The 17647-nt window shown below is 37.2% G+C and overlaps 1 protein-coding gene across 4 annotated transcripts in view; it reads left to right on the plus strand.

Moving 5' to 3' along the window:
- Positions 1-2171: 2171 nt before the first annotated feature.
- CDIN1 (CDAN1 interacting nuclease 1) overlaps positions 2172-17647 on the plus strand; it is a 125390-nt gene continuing 109914 nt past the window's right edge. For 3 of the 4 annotated variants that reach the window (XM_031049095.2, XM_031049096.2, XM_005149285.4), the window contains exon 1: positions 2172-2466. In XM_031049095.2, coding sequence (XP_030904955.1) covers positions 2366-2466 — 101 coding nt within the window. In that variant the 5' untranslated portion in view covers positions 2172-2365. Of the gene's footprint in view, positions 2467-12129; positions 12173-17647 lie in introns of those variants that run through there. The other variant, XM_031049097.2, reaches the window with a different exon arrangement.

Here is a 17647-nt window from a genome sequence, read left to right on the forward strand (position 1 = left end):
GGCTTGTACTTTGCATACAGAAGTTCTCATCTGTTTTACGTTTCATCATGCAAAATGCTTCTTTGTGATAAAAAAACAGCAGTTCACATCTCTGAAGGCCGTTACCTCATTATGACAGCATGGTGCCAGCTCCTCTTCATTTCAGTGAACCTTCATGCTAGAAGGTTATTTACTTTTTTTTTTCTAAATAACCTGGAAATCTACAAAACCTTGTTCCAAAATTTGTATTCAATATACACATAATACATACATCAGATATTTGCAGTCTGGTCCATACAATGATAACTTCATCCTGCAGTTCTTTTCAGTTTCACTTCTGTGCAATGTAGACAGAAGTGTCATTTGATCTATAAATAAAAATAAAATTTAAAAAATCAAGAAATATACAGTAAGTGAAGTGAAGTAAACAGAGATAGAGGTTATAGATATGTGCATTATGGTTTACTAAAAAAACACCACTTTCTCTGGAAATTATGGCACAGCAAAGTCAGCAAACTGCTGTCTGGCTGCCACTTTTTTTTTCCCTAAGAAGCAATATTGATTTTTTTATGAAGGAGCAGTAGTAGTGGTAGTAAAGAAGCATGTAATTTTATTTTATTTTATTTTTTTAGATCTATTTCAAAAGTAAAAGTCATAATTCTCATGTTTGGAAAGGTAGGGAACCATGACCCTTTCTATGGCTCAAGAAAATTATACCTTTAAAGCAGATACCGGATTGAAAGAAACACATCCTTCCCTCCCAAACTCATTATCTCCTACTACCAAGGATACTATGTGACAGAGCTAAAGAAAACAATCTTTACATTAAATAATATGTTCCTTTAAAATAATGCTCTTTTTTCAGGTTCACGTGGTTGGCTTTGTTATTGTTGGTTTTTGTTTTGGTCTCTGAGTGAGGAATGGAATCTATCATTTGGCTTATCTTCACTGGATTTTCTTTTACTGTGGAGCAACTGAGTTTCAAACATTTATATTTAGGCTACAGTACCAGAAATAGCTGTTCCCAGAAAGGCTCCTGGTTCCAAACAAAAATCCTGCAAGTGACAAAGGGTTCACTGAGGATTGTCAACCAATTAGAAACCAGTCTCACTCCTAAATGACTAACCCGGCTGACATACCCATGCTATTTGTTTTTACTTTTGCAAGAAATTTTGTAGTTTCTGGATGAGATTTAAACAAAAGAACAAAAATGTGATCCTAAAGCTTTCAAGAGAAAGCAGTGAACAGAACCTAGTATCTATATAAATAAAAATAAAAATAAAAAAAAAAACAAAAAACCAAAAACCATTTCTTAAGACTTGAAGCAAGTTTCATGGACTAAGTGCCAGAAAACTCAAGGTTAAGGCTCCACTAGCTGTACACAGCTCACGAATGAGATTAAAGTGAACTTAAAGATAATATTTGTATTTTCCAGCCAAACACATGGTTAATTCTCTTTATAGCCTCTAGTTCTTGTATGTTGCTTATGAAAAGGCATAGCCATGTAAAAACATGGAACAGAAGCTAAGGCTTGCAACATACTTACTGATACTTTAACAGTATTTAATAATATCATTTGCTATCAACTTTGAAGTGAGTCCAAACACAAAATTGTACGCTTTTCTTCTAAAACTGCACTGGAGCCACTCCTGGGTACACGTACAAGGCTACAGACCACTCGGGGCATGTCGGGATCTGCAGCCCCAGCCCCACTACTTCACCACTTATTTTCTCTTTAAACCAGGGAAGAAAAAAAAAAAACAAAAAACAAAGAAACGAAAAAAAAAAAAAAACAAACAAAAACTTCTGGGAACGGCCTTGAAAATTAAACTCTAAAACTGTAACACGGCGAGGCTTACATTCCCTACCCCGGGCAGCCGCAGCGTGTGCCCACTGCAGAGCCCGGACCAGCAATACCCTGCGCCATCCGCCTTCGCAGAGTCAACCCAAGGAGTAGCTTGTAGGGCTTAAAGGCGCGCAGGACACCGGCCGTGAGGCACTAGAATCCTCCTCCGCCGCCAGGCGAACCAATTCCCACATTTCGCACAGAAACGACCTATCTCTACCCCAAAGAAACGCCATTTCCGCGGACTGCTGTACCCCCTTCCCTGCTCCCGCCTGAGCGGCTGCGCAGATCCGAACAGCGCGGGATGGCGGCTTTCCCCGCCCCCGCTCCGGCCGAGCGGCGGGGAGGAGCTCCGGAAAACGGCGGCTGGTGCTGCCTCCGGGTGCTCCGGGACCGGGCTTGTAGCAAAGGGCTCCCTGGGGTTACCGTGACCCTTCACCCTTTTGTCACTGGCCTTCTGCTTCGCGGTGTCGGGGGCTGTAGCGGCGCAGTTCGTTCCCTTCGTTCTTTCCGGGGCCCTGAGGCTGGGCGGTGCGAAGCATGAAGCTGACCAAAGCCCAGTACGATGAAATAGCGCAGTTCCTGGGGCACGTGCAGCCCACCCGGCAGAGCCTGAGGAAGCTGAAGGAGAAGTTCCCTAGGTAAGTGCTTCCTGCTCTCCGGGGCCGCTGCCCAGCGCGGGGCGGGCGGCTCGGGCTCCGGGGCCCGGCCTGCGAGCTCACTGGGGGCAGGCAAGGGGCCGCACGGGTAGCTCCATCAGCTCCAGCAGTGCCCCAGTTCCAGGCCCCACACGGTACAAAATCACTTGAACACGCACACGGTCATCGACGGCAAGCTGCAGCTCACTGAAAGTGCCGCTGGGAGGAGGGTCCTTATAACCTTCTGTGACCTGTGGAGCTGGAACAAAATAAAGAACGTTTTCCAATCTTCTGACACATGTCCAAATAAAACCACTCAGATCCCTTCATAAGGCATTATGGACGCCAAGTAGATCTTACATCAAAGAAGCCTAAAGTTTAGGCCTGTTCTTGTGTGACTGAGACAAGGCTGTAATCCAGGCTGCCATACCATTCCCTCTGTGTCTTGGGAAGAAGAGGCTTTCCAGACCTGTAATTCTTTACATGGTCTTGGCCTCTAGTTGAAATCTGGAAGAGAGGTCATCTTATATGTGAACATTCATCCACTTCCTCTCCTGAGCTGTGTTCAGAATTGTCAAAGACATTTACAAACGGCGATAGGCTACTATCAGAAGGCATGCATGACAGAATGTGCTCTCTGCACTGATCTTCATTGCCAGAATTGCTTACTACCAACAGCAGCAGTTACAGAGGACAGGTTACAAGGTTCTCTTTGTTCAGGTTTGGAGTAAGGTTTACTAGTGCTGAATTGGGTGAGAAACCAAATTGTGTTCTATGGGCAAAGGAGTGGTGCTGTCTTTAAAATCAACAGAAATAAGAAAAGTAGGTTTTAAAGTGCAGTGCTTACTTTGGAGAGAGAGAGAAAATAAGCAAACCAGAAATTCTTTCCCATGATTCCTGAGTGAGCATTACTATTCTTACCACAAGTGTGGCTGAGGAAACTGAAGCTGTATGTAACTCAGGAAGTAGATTACAAGCCATCATGAACTTAGGCTTTTAAATTTTCCAGTGAAATCTACTTCTTTTCAGAACAGTTTATAATGTAGTTAAAAATCAAGCTATTGTAGAGAAGAAATGATGGTAAAGCAATGTAGTTGGGTCAGTGAGTTCATGGAATCCAGTACTTCTACAACTTGGAAAACCACTTACTGTGACAGCGTATGTCTAAGGAGCTTAGACTTGGCTTTATCACTTTAGTGTTAATGAAATTAGAATTTATATATATGTGTGAGTGCATGCATGCACACACATGCGCTTGTTCTCTTTTTCTAATCTTATAAAGCTGTCTTGAAAGGTTAGAATTTGGGTTCATTTGCCAGGTCAGTTACTGTGTGTAGAAACCTGCTTCCAAAACATCCAGAGATATGTGAGTGTCTGTAATAGGGAAAATAAGTCTTTCAGAAAAAGACCAGGCCTTGCCACGGATACATTTTACCTCCTAGTCCATTCCTTTGATGCTTCAACAGATCCATTGACTCTTCAGCTTCAGAGCTTGATGACTCCTGTGTGCTGTCTTAAGTGCAAAAGAGGAGGCTTTTTCCACAGTGTGTTCTATAACTGTGGAGCAAGTTTCTTTTAATCTAGAGCCTGCCATTCTGTTCTAGCATGAGAAGGGTCTGATTGGACTTTTTGGCTGCATTTTTCTTTATGAAAACCAAAATTAGACAAGCCAAACCCTCATCCCACCCACCCCAACTTTCTGATTCAATCTTTTTAAGAAAATATTTCAGAACCTGTCATGGCACTTGCAAGGTGATGAAGGCATCCATAACCAGTTTATCATTATACGGAAACGGTTGCTGATTCAAACTGGAAAGCACTAACATCCGTAATAGCTGCTTTCACCTTGCACTTTCAATCTTTCCCTTGGAAGGATCAGTATTCCACTGGTAATGCAATACATAAATTCACAGTTTTCAAGTATTTCTGGTTCCTACTGCCTCATAGATCTTGACAGTCTTTGGATTTCTGCATTAATCTGCTCAGGTTTTTTTCTAATACTATTTTACCTATTGGTTCCTTCCTTGGTCTGTTGTGTTTCTTGAAGAGTCACAGCTTGTGCTCTTTATTTGTATTAAGTATCCTTCACATTTTGTTATGGGCCTGCTGTTGCTCTGCAATTTCTCCCTAAGAGTAATTTGTAATTTCTGTAAAACAGTTTAGTGTATATAGGTATGCTGTATGGTGACTGCCAACATGACCTGTGAATCTAAATAATTTTTAACAGGGTAGTTTGTTATTTACTGTATTATCAAACTGTTTCAGGAGGTGAGGTTATTGCTTCAAAAGGATCTTGCCATATGACTTAGTAATGTCAAGTAGTCAAAATCAGACTGCTTTTAATACTGTTCTAAGTATCTTTATACAAGCATTGAGACTTTTTTTTTACAATTCTGTAACATTGCGGACAACATGGTTTAGTCTACTTTGCTTAAAATAGAGCTATTTTGCAAAAATACAAATTCAGAAATCAACTTGCTGGTTTGGTGATGTTGGTATTTTTTTTTCCATTGATACTGCACTTTGTATTCCATGGCTGGGAGTTACCAATGGATTTATTCTTAAGGTGTTTGTTACACGCTTAGAAGTTGTCTTCTAATGTGTACATGTTTAACAGTAGGATTTTTGGATGACCTGAGGATTATCTAAATGTAATTTTGAGCACTAAGCACTATAAATCAGTGCCAGTATTGGATCATTAATGTATAGTTCCTTTGAGCTTCTTAATGTGTATTCTGCTGGCCTGATAATTCTGTGTATTGTGTTGTGCTCTTCTAGAGTGTACCATATTTCTGCTTTGTTTTTCACCAGAATTTATCTGCTTGTTAATAATTTGTGTTTTAACTTGTAACTTCTGTCTTCTGCTTTCTTTAGCCATATGCTTATGTTCTGTGATACTATTCTCAACGAGACCTACTGTCTAAATTGTATACCCATTGTAGAAAGTGTAGGGTAATACAGGAAATGCTGCAAGAAAGTTACAATCTCTTAATTTTCAGTGCCTTTCTACTAGTCCAGTTTCCCTTTCAGTACCCTCACTCTCATTCCTGTGAAATAATCTTTTTTTTTTTGGGCCTATCACAGTTCAACCTTTTTAGAGAGTTTCAAAGTACTAGGATTTCAAAGTATTAGGATTTATAGCAGCTGCTCTGTGCAGGTCTTCTCTTCTGTGCATCTATTCATGGACATGCTGCCCAATTTTGTCCCTTCTGTGAAGGCTTTCTTCCTTGTGATAAGGAAGAGTTTTTTTGACAACAGAAAGGTAACGGAAGATAGTGAACTGTGAGAGAATAACTTTTTTATTATTATTATTATTTCCTTTTTCCTTTTATTTTTTTCCCATTACTCAAGAGAAAAACAGAATTCATATTGATATACTTGATATTTGAGAATGGATATTTAGTTTTAACATCTGTAACTTCATGTTAGATTAGTGGAATGTGCAGTCCTTGTTCCCAGAGCATATTAAGTGATGCATGTTCCTCTGTGTTCATGACCTGTCTTCTTCATTGCTTCATATCACTTAGGTTATCCAGCAGTACTGGTAAGCCTAAAGGGATTGCAGTGGGAAACTTTTTATTTCTTTCCAGTTCTATATTCTGGCACCTGCTCCTAATGTAGCCTGGAGATTGAGTAAAGGTGGAAGGAGAATGTCCTCTGCTCTAGTGCTCCTTAGAGCTGCTGTACCCAGAAAGGAGGACTGGCAGTGAAGCTCAAGAGCAGAGGGCAGCTGGCTGTCTATGTGGCTCTCAGAGCTCTAAGTTCAGGAATTAAGCATAGGTGTATTAGGTAAATCTTACCTATATGCAGGCAACCTACTGGTGTGTGACACTTTTAGTTGTGCTCTGTTCTGTATGGAAAGGCTCTTATCATAGCAAAACTGACATAATTTTTGTGACTTCTGCTCTCCCTGCTCTTCTGAATAATTGGTTAATTCTTTTGGAAAGCAGAAGAGCTAAACTCTTTTTTCTTTACTCTGAAAATACTGATACAGTAACTCTCATTTAGAAAGTTTTGTGCCTGTGGGTGCTAGAAACATTTTTTTTTTTACAAAGAAACAAAGTATAAAGGCCCATTTTAAGCTCCCTCTAATTTTCTGTATGTTCTCACTACTTAGCAATGAAATAGATTCGTGCTCTGGCTATATAAACTACCTCGTTGATTTCGGTAGGCCAGCTCATGAGAGAAAAGGAAGTGGACATGAGTTAGGAGATGCAGAGATTTGGAGGGAGATGCTTAATGGCCACTGGTGGCTTTCCACTCTATTTTGAAGTGGCAAATACTCTGCATTAGTGTTCTATGTTTAAATGTAGGGCATATAGCTTGAGCAATTATGAAAATAGTAGATTTTTAAAGGTTTGTATTTAATTTTTCTTTTATGTTAGACTTCAGAGTAAACAAAATTTTACACTACTGTTTGATTTTGTCTATTATATGTAGGAAAAGCCTAGCATAATTTAAAATCTGTTATGCACTTAAAACTGCATTTAACCTTACAGGTAAACAGATTGATAATAAGAGGTGAGAAAGAAGTCTTGGCTCATTATTTAAAAAATAATAGTTTTCAGAAATTCACTACAATAAAATGTAGCATATTCAAAATCAACCTATAATGAAATAAAAATTCACTGTACAAAGTAATTATATGAGCTCTGAATTGATATTGTTCCCTTTGGAAAGATGTTCTTGCAATTTGAACCTCTGCTAGGAAATCTACTGTGTTATAGCTTTGAGAAAATAAACCAGAGGGTGGTACAGGTTTTCTCTTTTTGCTTAAATGCCAGTGAGCAAGCCTTAAAGAACTTGTAACTGGTGGGATTTGGTATGTCTTGTTAAAAAAACTATTTGCTTATGCTGTGACTCTAAATAGGAAGGGTAGTAATCCTCTCCTATAATACCAGGTATTGTGTGACAGAAATTAACTAAATCAGTATATAACTCAGGAGAACTTTGTCTCCTCCATTATTCATTAGGTTAAATATAAGATACTTATTTAAAAGCTAGCTACTGAGAGCAGTGGAAGCGTTCAGAGTACAATGTAAAAAAATATTTTTGCTCACTGGGGGCTCTGCAATACTAACAGACATGATTTAGGCAGAAAATTCTTATGTTGGCACATGTAAATTCTAGGTCTTCAGGACACAGGTGCCTTCTGGATTTGTTTGGAAAGAGATGGAGAGGGTTTTTTTCAGTTGTTTGCATGTTATCTTTTAACTAAAAAGTAGAAGACGTGTTAAGCACATGTCAACATGAAAGTTAGTTTTGAGGGAAGTCCACTGTAGTTTTCCATTATGATTTTTCCAAGTGTAATCATCCTCTTCCTTGCAAGCATTCCCACATATGTTGTCTATCCTAGCAAAATAAAAAGTTATTTTAAAGGCTAGTCTTGAAATTCCACTTGAAATGTATAACTAAACAGTTGACTTTCTGAATACTTGCTTCATAGTGGTGAATCTCTTCTTTCTCTCTTAACCTTTTCCCCTTCCAGTGGGGGAAGTGCTACCATATGGGAGTACAGTTCATTTTATAAATTAAAAACAATCACACTGAACAGGACATACTAAACTTGTGAAATTCATTTTGGCTGAGTAACGGGAAAGGCTTTTTGGCCTTGAGGAATTTACACAAACCACTTAGAAACCAATCCTGTATCTTTTTAAGATTCAATGGTGAAACACAATGGTTGGAAGGGGCCTTTTAAAGCAGATGTAGAAACTAGTTCCCTATAATTTGAAAGTTCATTATGAGTCTATTGTAGTTATGTGCTAGGTGCTCTTGTTTAATACATAAGAAAATAGAGAAAGAAAGATAAAAGAAAAATACAGAGATAAAAGAAAAATAAAGGATAGGAAAAAAATAAAAATAATTAAAAGGATAAAAATACAGATCAGGGAAAAAAGAGAAAAGAGGAGTGGGAAAGGGAGAAAAAAACCCAGAAAAATTAAAAAAGTAAAATAGAACATGAAAGAAAGAAGAAAAGTAAGTGAAAGAAAAAAAGGGAAGAAGGAGAGGAATTAAGAGGGAAAAAAAGATAAAATCCTTTTATGCGTCAAATCTGGGGCAGTTGTCTTGGTCACAGTGTGCATTCATGAAGCTTAATTTGGTTGTACTTTTTGCCACTTCACAAATTCCATGGTTGTGATAATCACGAGTAGGATAGCAATATAAGTCTTATAGCACTTTTTTTTTAAGTATTTCATTCTAAAGCAAGCTTGGTGTCATCAGACAGACCAACATATGTCTGTAGATTTAAGGGCCAGATTATGGTGGTTGTTAAGGAAGGATGAAGTAGAAGTTTTAACTCTGACCATATGTGCATTTTAATTGACTTGTAGATTTTAGGATACCATTATATTCATGTTGCTTGTACTTAAGGATAATGATGATAAAAATGGTAATTCTTGGTTGTATTTCAGAAATAGTTCCATACTGCATCATTCTTCTGAAGCCTGCAAACAAGTCTAGGATAGGGTTTTATGAGCCTAGAGGAGGATTTGCTACATCAGAGGGGAAAATAATTTATTCGTGCATTGTTTTTTGGACAATCATATTCTGAGCTATATTACAATGGCACGATAAATCGCTGAATACACTGTCTGCTGAATATGACCTCACCATGAAAAATTTGATGCATTAGTGTAGGAAAGGTTGGAATATATCAACCTTAGCTGACAAGGGACTTTGAATTTTGACCTAACACAGATGACCGTTGTGTGCAATAAAAGTGAGTTTAATCTCCAGGTCAAGGTTGAGGTGAATGGTAGGGCAGTGTGGATTGGTTTGCGCTGGCTATGGCTCTATCACATCTAGCAAGCAAAGAAATCCAAGGTCTTTGCGTTTCAAAGTACCAAATGCTTGTTTACCTAAAGTTTACTTATATCTGTTATACCACCTTCAGAAACTGTGCTGTACTGTCAACAGCTAACTCTTCAGCAGCTGTGGACTAATTCATTTGAAGCTCAATGTTTCTGAATAAGCATGAGGTACATATATTCTACTATCACTGAATAGGTAAACTAAAAAAAATTCCTCCTCTAACATGTAGAAGAAAGACTGTCAAGTATATTGCCTTGCTATGAAAAGGGCAAAGTCTAGAAGCTTTATTTCTTTGACAGCTAACCTGTCTTTGGAACATCGGAAGTTTATTCCTAAGTGGCTTATGCTTTTAGGAGGAACACAATTAAAAGAGCTCTGATACGTTTCACTAGGCAAATACAAAGAAAAAGGGTCCTTTTGAGCACTCTTTTGCTGTAAAAGATATTTGATCAAAGAAGCTAAGTTACAAAATGTTTTGGAGGTTGTCTAGGTTACATAATAAAGACGTATAGATGAATTTAAATAAAAGATTGTCGTGTTTTATAGTAGTCACAAACAAAATCTGTCTTTTTAACCGGCTGGTGTTCCAGAAGTGCTATTTTGCTAACATACTAATGGTGCATGCCCTGAATGCTTTACACAGATAAGAGTGGTAGCAGTGGTACTGTGGGAAGGAGGGAGTTCTCTTTAAATCAGCCAGGAAAAAAAAAAAAAAGTTTGAGACTAATAGAAAGAACCTCTACTCCTTTAATAGAGCCTGCAAAATATATTCTCCAGGACTGATCAGCTCTGAAGGCTCTAGAGGTTTGATGATTGGAATGGCAGGAAATCACGCTTTCAGGACATAACGAATTGACTAGGCCATCCATCATTTGTTAGCATGCGCTGAAACACTGGGTTTGTGTGCAGAGGTCTGTGATTTAGTAAATACTTGGGAGATGAATAGAGCTTACACACAAGGGAAGATATTGCTGTCCTTCAGTAGCCTTAGACACAGATCCCTGCTGAGAAGGCCGTCTGACAGCAGCTCATCAGTAACTGGCCTGTCACAGTCAGTGATGCCCACCAGCTATCCCCAGTATATTAAATGCATTTTTAATATCTGCTTCAGTAGATTTAATGAAGAAAATTTAGTTTCCATACTCTGATCACTGCTTCCTCGAGTGTTTTAAAGCATGGAGTGAAGCACTTCCAAGAAAGACTCTGTCCTGATACCTGGAGGAGTTGATTGAAAATGAAACAGAATGCAAACAGGAGTGTTATTATCGAAACAGCTTCCTTAAAGCAAAACAAAAATGTTTGGAAAAAGCAGTGATCTTTTTAGAAACAATTGACCCTCCTGCCGAGGGACCTTATGGAGCAGGCTGTACAGCAGCAGAGATGCAGTGCTGCAAAAGGTGTGTGCACAGTGGTTCTGTTCAGTGTGGCTGAACTTGCCAAAAGGTATAGCTGCATTTCCTACATTTTCAGATGTCAGCACTTGAATCAGGTCATCATTGTGTCTGGCTTTCCAAGTTCTCAGAAGAGGAAACTAGCTATGAATGGAAGAAATTGAATAGATGACATTTTTGATGACTAACGTAGATTTTGGCATTTTGGTTTTGGTGTTTTTGCGCGGGATGTAGTTGGTGAAAATCATTGTAGCGTTCTGTGGAATTATTTAAACTGATGTAGGAAAGAAACAATAAAGCACAGTGGAAAATAAAACTTACGCTTTTTTTTACTTAGCAGGCTCATCGCAAATTGTTCAGTAGTGATATTCTGCTTGTAAGGATCGTATGGAATTATTTTTTAACTTTGTAGGAAATAAGATCATTTACTGTCCATGTATATAGATAAACTTCACAGTTGTTTGAATTTCCTGGGAACTTTCAAAGAAAACTTCTGTTTACATAAAGCCAAATATGTTTGGTTTTATTTTCCAACAAGGTTCAATGCTTGCAATATTTACTTCAAGACAGCAAGACAAGGAACTTGATTTTGTTGCAAACACCTATTTGAAACATAGACTTCTTGAGCTTTTTCTTCCCTCAGGAATCCATTCTATGTTCACAGAAGAGAAAGCAAGTGCTGAATAAGACCTATAAATTTGATTCTTCTATGTGTCAAAACAATAATGTATTAAATGCATATTATTATAAAAATTTAAGATGTGTCCTAAACACTTACGTTCTTGTAACACATGACAATATTAAATAATACATTTTCTTGTTAGCATCTGTTTGCTGTCACTGTTGGCAGGACCTGTGATTTATTACTTAAATTAATGACTACAACCATTTTGATCCTGATATATGCCCCATAGCTTACCACATTACTTAATAAAATAATGTATATTCTTCTGTGAGAGTGATTTTTAAAATTGTTTATTCCTTTAAGTTCCTGGTGAAAATACCATATCTATGTGCAAGGTGAAAGTCTCAGAAGTTAGGATTGTACTTCAAACTGAGTGAAATAATGGTAAAGATAAATTTCTGGAAGAATATGGAATGCAGTAACTGATCCTACTAAAACTATCTTCTAAGACAAGCCTGATAGAGTATTGCTTAAAAAAAAGCCAACAGATTGGAAGAGGGGTGGAAAAATACCACTCAGTTTTCTTCAGATCCAGTGATGCTTAAAAGCTTTGTTCATTTGTTTGTTTGACTAATTGGTACCATACAAGTAGATTTCAAACTCCTATTGGCATGGTAAGATTTCATGCTCTATCATTATTTTTCAGCTTGTATTTCATGGAGTCCTCGTAGTCCATGGACTTCAAGTGAAGAATTCAAAGTGAATGAACTTCTTGTCAGCAGGCTTAAATTTGCCAAATGGAAATCTATGCCTGTTGTGGTTAGAATGTTTTTGACTTGTGAACCGCTTAGGTTAAAAACTTCAGTTCTGTCAGCAGGTAAAGCATTTTCATTTACCTTACTGTTTCTTTTCATACATGGTTTTTGGGAGGGCTTTTTTAATGTCTGTAACATTTTGAATGTGATAGTGATATGTATGGGATATAATATCACTTCCAGTGCACACTGCAGGATACCCAGTAGCCTGATTGATAGTGACAGTGTCCTTGCTTTACGTTAGAGAATTCTTAAACTTCAGTCCCCTGCTTTATCCTCCTCATGTGAATAGCATATTTAAGTGTTACTGTCCGTGTAAAATGTCGTAAGGTCAGGATGTGGTGCAGAAGAGGACATTATTGTTTGGGTGCATGTCCTCTATTTGCATATCTATATCTAGACCTGCATGGTCTCAGAAGCATTTGATAGCATTGGTTCCCAGATACCTCTAGAAGTTTCAACACTGAGTAAAATGTCCTAAGATAGCACACATTCTTTTTCCGCAGAAAGGAGAATGTTGTCAAATATTTGAGTAAGAAGCTTGTGATGGCAAAGGTAGCCTCTTGTGTAATGCAGCCTGTCCAAAATTGTTTCAAAGCCAACATGAAAACTATGGCCAAAATGGACGTAATGCTGCTGTGACTGAATAATAAAGGGTCTTTTGGAGTTCCTTTTTGTATATTGAGAAACCAGACAATAATAAAGACACTATGTATCTCTGTTTCCATTTGTAGTTGGCTAGGAGATGGCAAAACTTATCATCAGTCCACTATTGATACTGGTAATGTCCAGTTTTTTATTGCACTTCTTCTGTGGAATGCAGATGTGCATTATGAGGCTACAGATGGTGCAAAGTACAATAACAGGAGGGCAAGTTCCTGCAGTTTAAATGGCTCTTGAACATAAGCCATTTCCAGTATTAATATAAAATTCAGGTTGTCAGTGCTGTTGTCCTTCAATTTTCAATACACCTGAACAATATGTCTTCCTAGATAAGTGCATTGTCTTGGGTACACAAAATATTAAAAGATAACTCATAAGCTAGATTTCTGGTTCTTAAAGGGTTTGAAAAGGAATTTTTTTTTTTTACTAATTGGCAGATACTCCTATAGGCCAAGCAAATTCCATTCTAAATACAGCATTTAATGACCTCATTGCAATAAGTTATCTGACACAGGAATATGTTCTTCTTTATTCTATTATTAGAGGAATTTAATTATTGACCAAAAAAAGAAATCAGACTACATTGTTTATCTCATTTGTATTGTGTTCCTTTGACATCAGTGGTCTGAAAGAGAAAAAGGAAAATGGTCCTTATGGAATAAAGGCATGGCTTCAGTCTAAAAATTTTTCTAGCCATATCTATCTGTTTGGTACACCCTCTGAATGGGGAGCGTTTTTTTCCAAACAAATCCAATTGGTTGCCCAACACCTACTATCCACAAGTTTCCTGCTTGCATGTTTTGTTTTAATTTACTGTTCAGACACAGACCTCGCCAGTGATTAGCAATCATTCTTACAAATTACTACTTCTGTGGGTTTGAGGTTTCTGGATAGAGAATTTTTCTGATTTATCTGGGTATAGATGCTTGCCATTCCAACATTTTAAATCTCAATAATTAAAAAATACTATTCAAATGTGTAAGATGTTGTGTAGAAATTAATATATATTTTATGCAGACAGGCCTGGGGTGGTCAACATGTATCATATGTTAATTGTTTGGTTTTAGTTTATTTTATAATTCTCAGCTCTTTAGCCTCTTTATCAATGATATATATATTTCTCTCTCAATGGAACTTTGCATTGGTGGATCAGAATGTTTACTGAAATAACCAGTTAAAATTATTAAAATATGCAGTGGAAAGCAATGTGCTTAGTTAATGTGCTTCTGATATTAAATGCAAGTAAAAGGATATACAGACATGGAACCATTTGTTATATTTTAGCATATGAAGCAATAGCTGTGTAAACCTTAACCTCGTAATTTTGCAAGTTCCACTTTATCATGTAGCTGTAAAAGGTAATCAAAATAAATCATGGAAGATGAAGAAATATTTTCTAGGGCTTTCTGTATGCTTTCAGAAGTGGCACTTGGTCCATGAAATTTTAGTAAGCATATTAAATAATACAATATGATGTGCAACGTGTCAGGTCTGATATATTATTTTGTATAGGACATTTATACAACATATGGTGAGCTGCTATGCGAACAGCTCAATGACTAAATTATGTTAATCTTCCTTACCATATTTACTTTTCATTTTAAAAAATGTCATTTTCAAATTTTTATTTTACTTTTTTGATCATGGATAGATATAAGAAAGGTGTAGGTCATCTTCGAGAAGCTGTGACAGTGATCCAAGGTTCCTCAGCTGTGCAGTGTACATAACACAGATGTTGGGAGAGTCATCTGTCAGCTATGCCTCTCCTATGGAGTTAAAGTTCTAGGGGGAAAAGAATTCGACACAGTGCTGTCACTGTTACATTTTCACAATAGAAGAGCATGCAAATATTCAGCCTCCTGCTTAGCAGTAGTGCCCTGTCTAATGTCTGTGCTGGTTAGAATAAAAAAATAGTGGGTGCATCTAGGGCTCATAGATCTGACAAAGGTCATGCTATGCTGGGCATTTGAATTGGAAATTGTCTGGACTTAGATTTTATAAAGCTCCCACAGTTGTCGGGGAAAATTTCAGCAGGGTTTTGTCCCTGGAGAGGCCTCTTAGGCCCTTTTCTGTCCTATGAATGAATTTAGATGTGAGAGTTTCTCCTGCCTTAAAACTGTTAAGTTCATTTTGCATACATCCCCAGAGAGAAAAACTGGCAGATGCTTTTGTCTTGGAAGTGTTTAAAAGAAAACTGCAGAACAGGAACAAGGGAGAGAAGGGGCCCTGTGTGGAGTCCCAGAACATTTTGGAAATGGCCAATATGCAGTTTTCATCAGTACTAAGGCGGGGCGCAATATGGTGCCTGTAGCTCACTAGGGAATATGAATGTTGATTAAGCATACTCCCAGGCTTTGAAATCCTGAAAGCAGTGTCAGAATAATGGATGTTGAGCAAATGTCAAGCATTTGTTAATTTCTCTGTTATTTGGAGTTTATCTACCATGATCAATCAAATAAACTAGTGCTTCTCTGTTGTGGCATGTGTCATTGATATGGTGATTAGGTGGCTAGAAAGGCCTTCTGCCTTTTTTTCTTTTTTTTTTGTTTTTTGTTTGTTTATTTGTTTGTTTGATTGGTTGGGTTTGGGTTTGTTTTTTGTTTTTTTTTTGTAATCCAGGTAACAGATCACATATGAGCAGTCATAACTTTAAATTCAGGATTTGCTTGTGGTTGGTTTAGTGGAAAGTGATGCATTAACAAAATACTTCAGCGTACTGAGAGGACAGAGTATCTGCATAGCATATCTGCTGTGCTAAAAATAACATTCATGCCATTTTTTCAATTTTGGGCCTTAAAGATTTACTGTTGTGGGGAAAGAAATTACTTCTAAATAGAAATTGATAGAAGAAACTTTTACTCGTTCTTAAAAGAAGTTTGAAAACAAAGGCTGTCCATCCTAAATTAGTATTAATAATAGCATTAGTATTAATTTATGGCTTAACTCCCTTCTACCCTCCAATTCTTTTGGTTTTTATAAACTAGGACTTGACATCCTTATTTTTGATTGGGAGACATGTTCAGATGCCTTTAGTTAAAGCAAGGTGGGTGACTGGCTTTTTTATAAAAGAGTGTGTATTCTCATTAAAAAATATATTGTATATGACAAATGTAATATGACATTGTTAGTTACTAACATACAGAAATGTAAATCATGCAGTTCAGAATGTTTTTTTTCTCTTCTCAATTTCCACTGTTTACTGATGTCCTAGTTCTGCTAATTTGCCACTCTAAGGTAACATACAAAGACCTGATATTTAAATGTGAAGAACAAATTAAAAATCTGAACAAGAAAAAGACTATGTGGCCTTTGCTGCTTTACTATAATGTATAAAGACTTTAAAATGGGAGAGGATAGGTTTGGGATGTTTTGTGTGAGGCCTTTTTGAAAACTGCCTGAAGGATGTTAAGAGTCAAATTTCACTGAATTCCAGTGAAGTTTAGTTGCCCTCTTCTCATGGATATTTTTTTTTTCTTTTTGGTGAATTTCAGTCTTTATGTGCTTAATGTGAAGACATCTGTGTATATTGTTATTACATTTTTGAGAACTCCCAGAAATTTAAGGAGTGCCAGTGAGTCGTGATGCATGTTGAGATCATCTTCAGTTTATTTTAACATAGAACAAATCTTTGATGTTGAACTAGTTCTCCTTCCTTGGCTTCCACATTTATTTACCAAGGCCTATGGGCCCAATCTACCAAGACTGGTCAAATTTTGGTGCTTAATAAATGTGATGCTATGTGGTGAACCTATTGACTGTTTACATTGGCGATGATTCTGTTCAGTTAGTGCATGGAATAAGAGTTCTCCTGGAAACCCAACCTTTTCTGTGACACAGCAGGAAACAAACTGTATAATCATTGTATGTATTTTTAGAGCACTGCAAAGAACACCAAAAAATAAATCCTCTGGAAAGAGAAGGAAGGGAAAGGAAAATCCTGTTAGTACAAGTGGAAAAGAACATCAGAGAAGTTTAAGGATAGGATAATGTAATATTGTGATCACCTCTTGTCAGATGCTCCCTTCGTAGTGGCTGCCAGTTGTAGGTAGACAGCTTTGTAAAAAAGAATGCTGGAAGACCACCGGTAAAAGGGAACAGCTGTGTTTCCTTCTTAGTGTGTTTCTGCCATCTTGCCAAAGGGAAGTAAGTAGTGGAATTAAATTAGTTTATTCCCTGTATGCCACAGTAGTCTGGGGCTGAAAAATAGACTTTGTACAGATCTCCATATATGGTACAATAAATTTAAGAGATACAGATACTGCTCTTTCAGCTAAGTAGATAGACAAGAATTATTCTCTTTTTTCCTTCTGTTTTGTTTTCTAGTTACAAATAGCTTTAAAATTATAAACTTTTATATTATAAATACAGCTTAGGGTTTTAGACTGAAAATCGCAAGGGGACTACATATAAATGGGTTCATTTCTTGCCTTAAATCTGTATCATTCCCAACACTGGAATTTACTTAAAACTACTTTTATGTATCATTCACCTTTGATAGAGCTAAAGTGATATCCTGTATGGGGAACATTAATAAGATCATGTTTTGTTTAAAGAATTAACAATTTTGATTGGATTATTGGAAGCTTTTTTGACTTAAGGTGTTCACTTTTTACCCTGGAGATAGCTGTGCAACAGTGTATGTGCTTGACATGTGATGCATGCAGATGCTAAATACAGTAGCAGCATGAGGCAAGTGTCATTAACAGTAATTTATGTAATGAAAGCCACCTGGCTGTCTGCGTAATTAATTGCTTGTAAATAATAAATTTAAATATAGCTTATAGTTTTCTAAATTCAATTATATATTTTTAGGAACAAATTGTTTAAGGGTGGGGATTTATTAGGTTTCAAACTGGCACAGATATGATTTTTAC

Source organism: Melopsittacus undulatus, chromosome 4, assembly GCF_012275295.1.
Source record: "Melopsittacus undulatus isolate bMelUnd1 chromosome 4, bMelUnd1.mat.Z, whole genome shotgun sequence".
In the NCBI taxonomy this organism is placed as follows: Eukaryota; Metazoa; Chordata; class Aves; order Psittaciformes; family Psittaculidae; genus Melopsittacus; species Melopsittacus undulatus.